We start from the raw sequence: 1,203 nt of genomic DNA on the forward strand, positions 1-1,203 counted from the left end.
ACACTCAATGCAGATCTCTTGCTATTAGCGTACACATGTACTGCATCACAGCACCAGCATTGGAAGCACTGGTATTGTTGTCGTCTTCTCGTAATAAACTCCCTCCTTACACTCAAAATATACTCACGCAATTATTGGTGAATGTCTGCGTCTGCCACTACGCGATCAAATACGTAGGAAACTTGAAACGCATGTACATCAACTCGTCGGGGTGCAGTTTGTTGCCGCGAGGAACAGGAATGCTCTGGTCGGGTGGAGTAGCTCGGGCGATAGACATGTACTGTTCAAACCAGAGAACAACCAATACTCCGCAGCAATAACCGTCGTCTTGTAGCTAGCCTGGGAAGTTTTAACTTCCATCACAGTAGCCATAATGGGCCCAAATCGACTCTCAAAAACGTCCTTCAACTTGCTTAGAAAATCCTCTCTGTGAAAAGGGTCATATGTCCTTACTGTTTGCCGCTCCATGTCAAAGATGATACCACACCAGTGGGTAAACGACACGTTAATATCAATCGGGCAACACACGATCCGATTCGCTTGCAATTGGCTGATGATGCGTTCGCTAGTGTCGATAAATCCACTCCTTCTTTCCACGTCTACCATTTGGTGGTAAATAGGTCGACAACAGTCACTATCTTAGGTTGACACCACGACAACCTTGTCGCTTCCTCCTCAACACGCCGCGATGCCAGATACACACATGTATCGCTCAACCTGCTCTCATCTCCAAATCTAGCAAGCTCAGGAACTTGGTTTCTTCGTCGATCAAAGCGTGCTGCACAAATGCACCACTTCCAAACTTATCGGTAACCATAAAACTGAAGAGACGGTATCTTAGCATCACGAAAAAAAAGTTAGTAAATGGTGAATATATAACCAAGTATTCATTTTTTTGTGATAATATCACCAAACTTCGGTAATCTTAACACTAAAAATATGAACTATAGGTAAATATCATCGGTCTCGCACCTGTTGAGATTAGTTTCATGCGTGGCATCTATGCATGGAGCCTCTGGAAACTTCCTCGCCATCCTCCTCATGTGCGCGGTCTGGAAGGTGATACAGCTTGTGAGACTTGTTGCAGGATCGCGAAAAATTCTCACTGTGTTCCCCGGTCCCTCTCCAAAGTTCTGCAACAACTCGGACACTCGAACGTTGTCATCTGATGAAATGTACGTCTCGCGACGCATCTCGGCGATC

General features: G+C 45.5%; 1 protein-coding gene across 1 annotated transcript; it reads right to left on the reverse strand.

The window, feature by feature from the left end:
• Nucleotides 1-712: 712 nt before the first annotated feature.
• PPTG_24540 (hypothetical protein) lies at nt 713-1,193 on the reverse strand (the record flags this gene model as incomplete). The annotated part of the gene is made up of 2 exons (XM_008917618.1): nt 713-836; nt 973-1,193. The coding sequence occupies 2 exons, from the start codon at nt 1,191-1,193 to the stop codon at nt 713-715; spliced, it is 345 nt and encodes a 114-aa protein (XP_008915866.1).
• Between the last annotated feature and the right edge of the window lie 10 nt (nt 1,194-1,203).

This window comes from Phytophthora parasitica, assembly GCF_000247585.1.
Source record: "Phytophthora parasitica INRA-310 unplaced genomic scaffold supercont2.108, whole genome shotgun sequence".
Classification (NCBI taxonomy): Eukaryota; Oomycota; class Peronosporomycetes; order Peronosporales; family Peronosporaceae; genus Phytophthora; species Phytophthora nicotianae.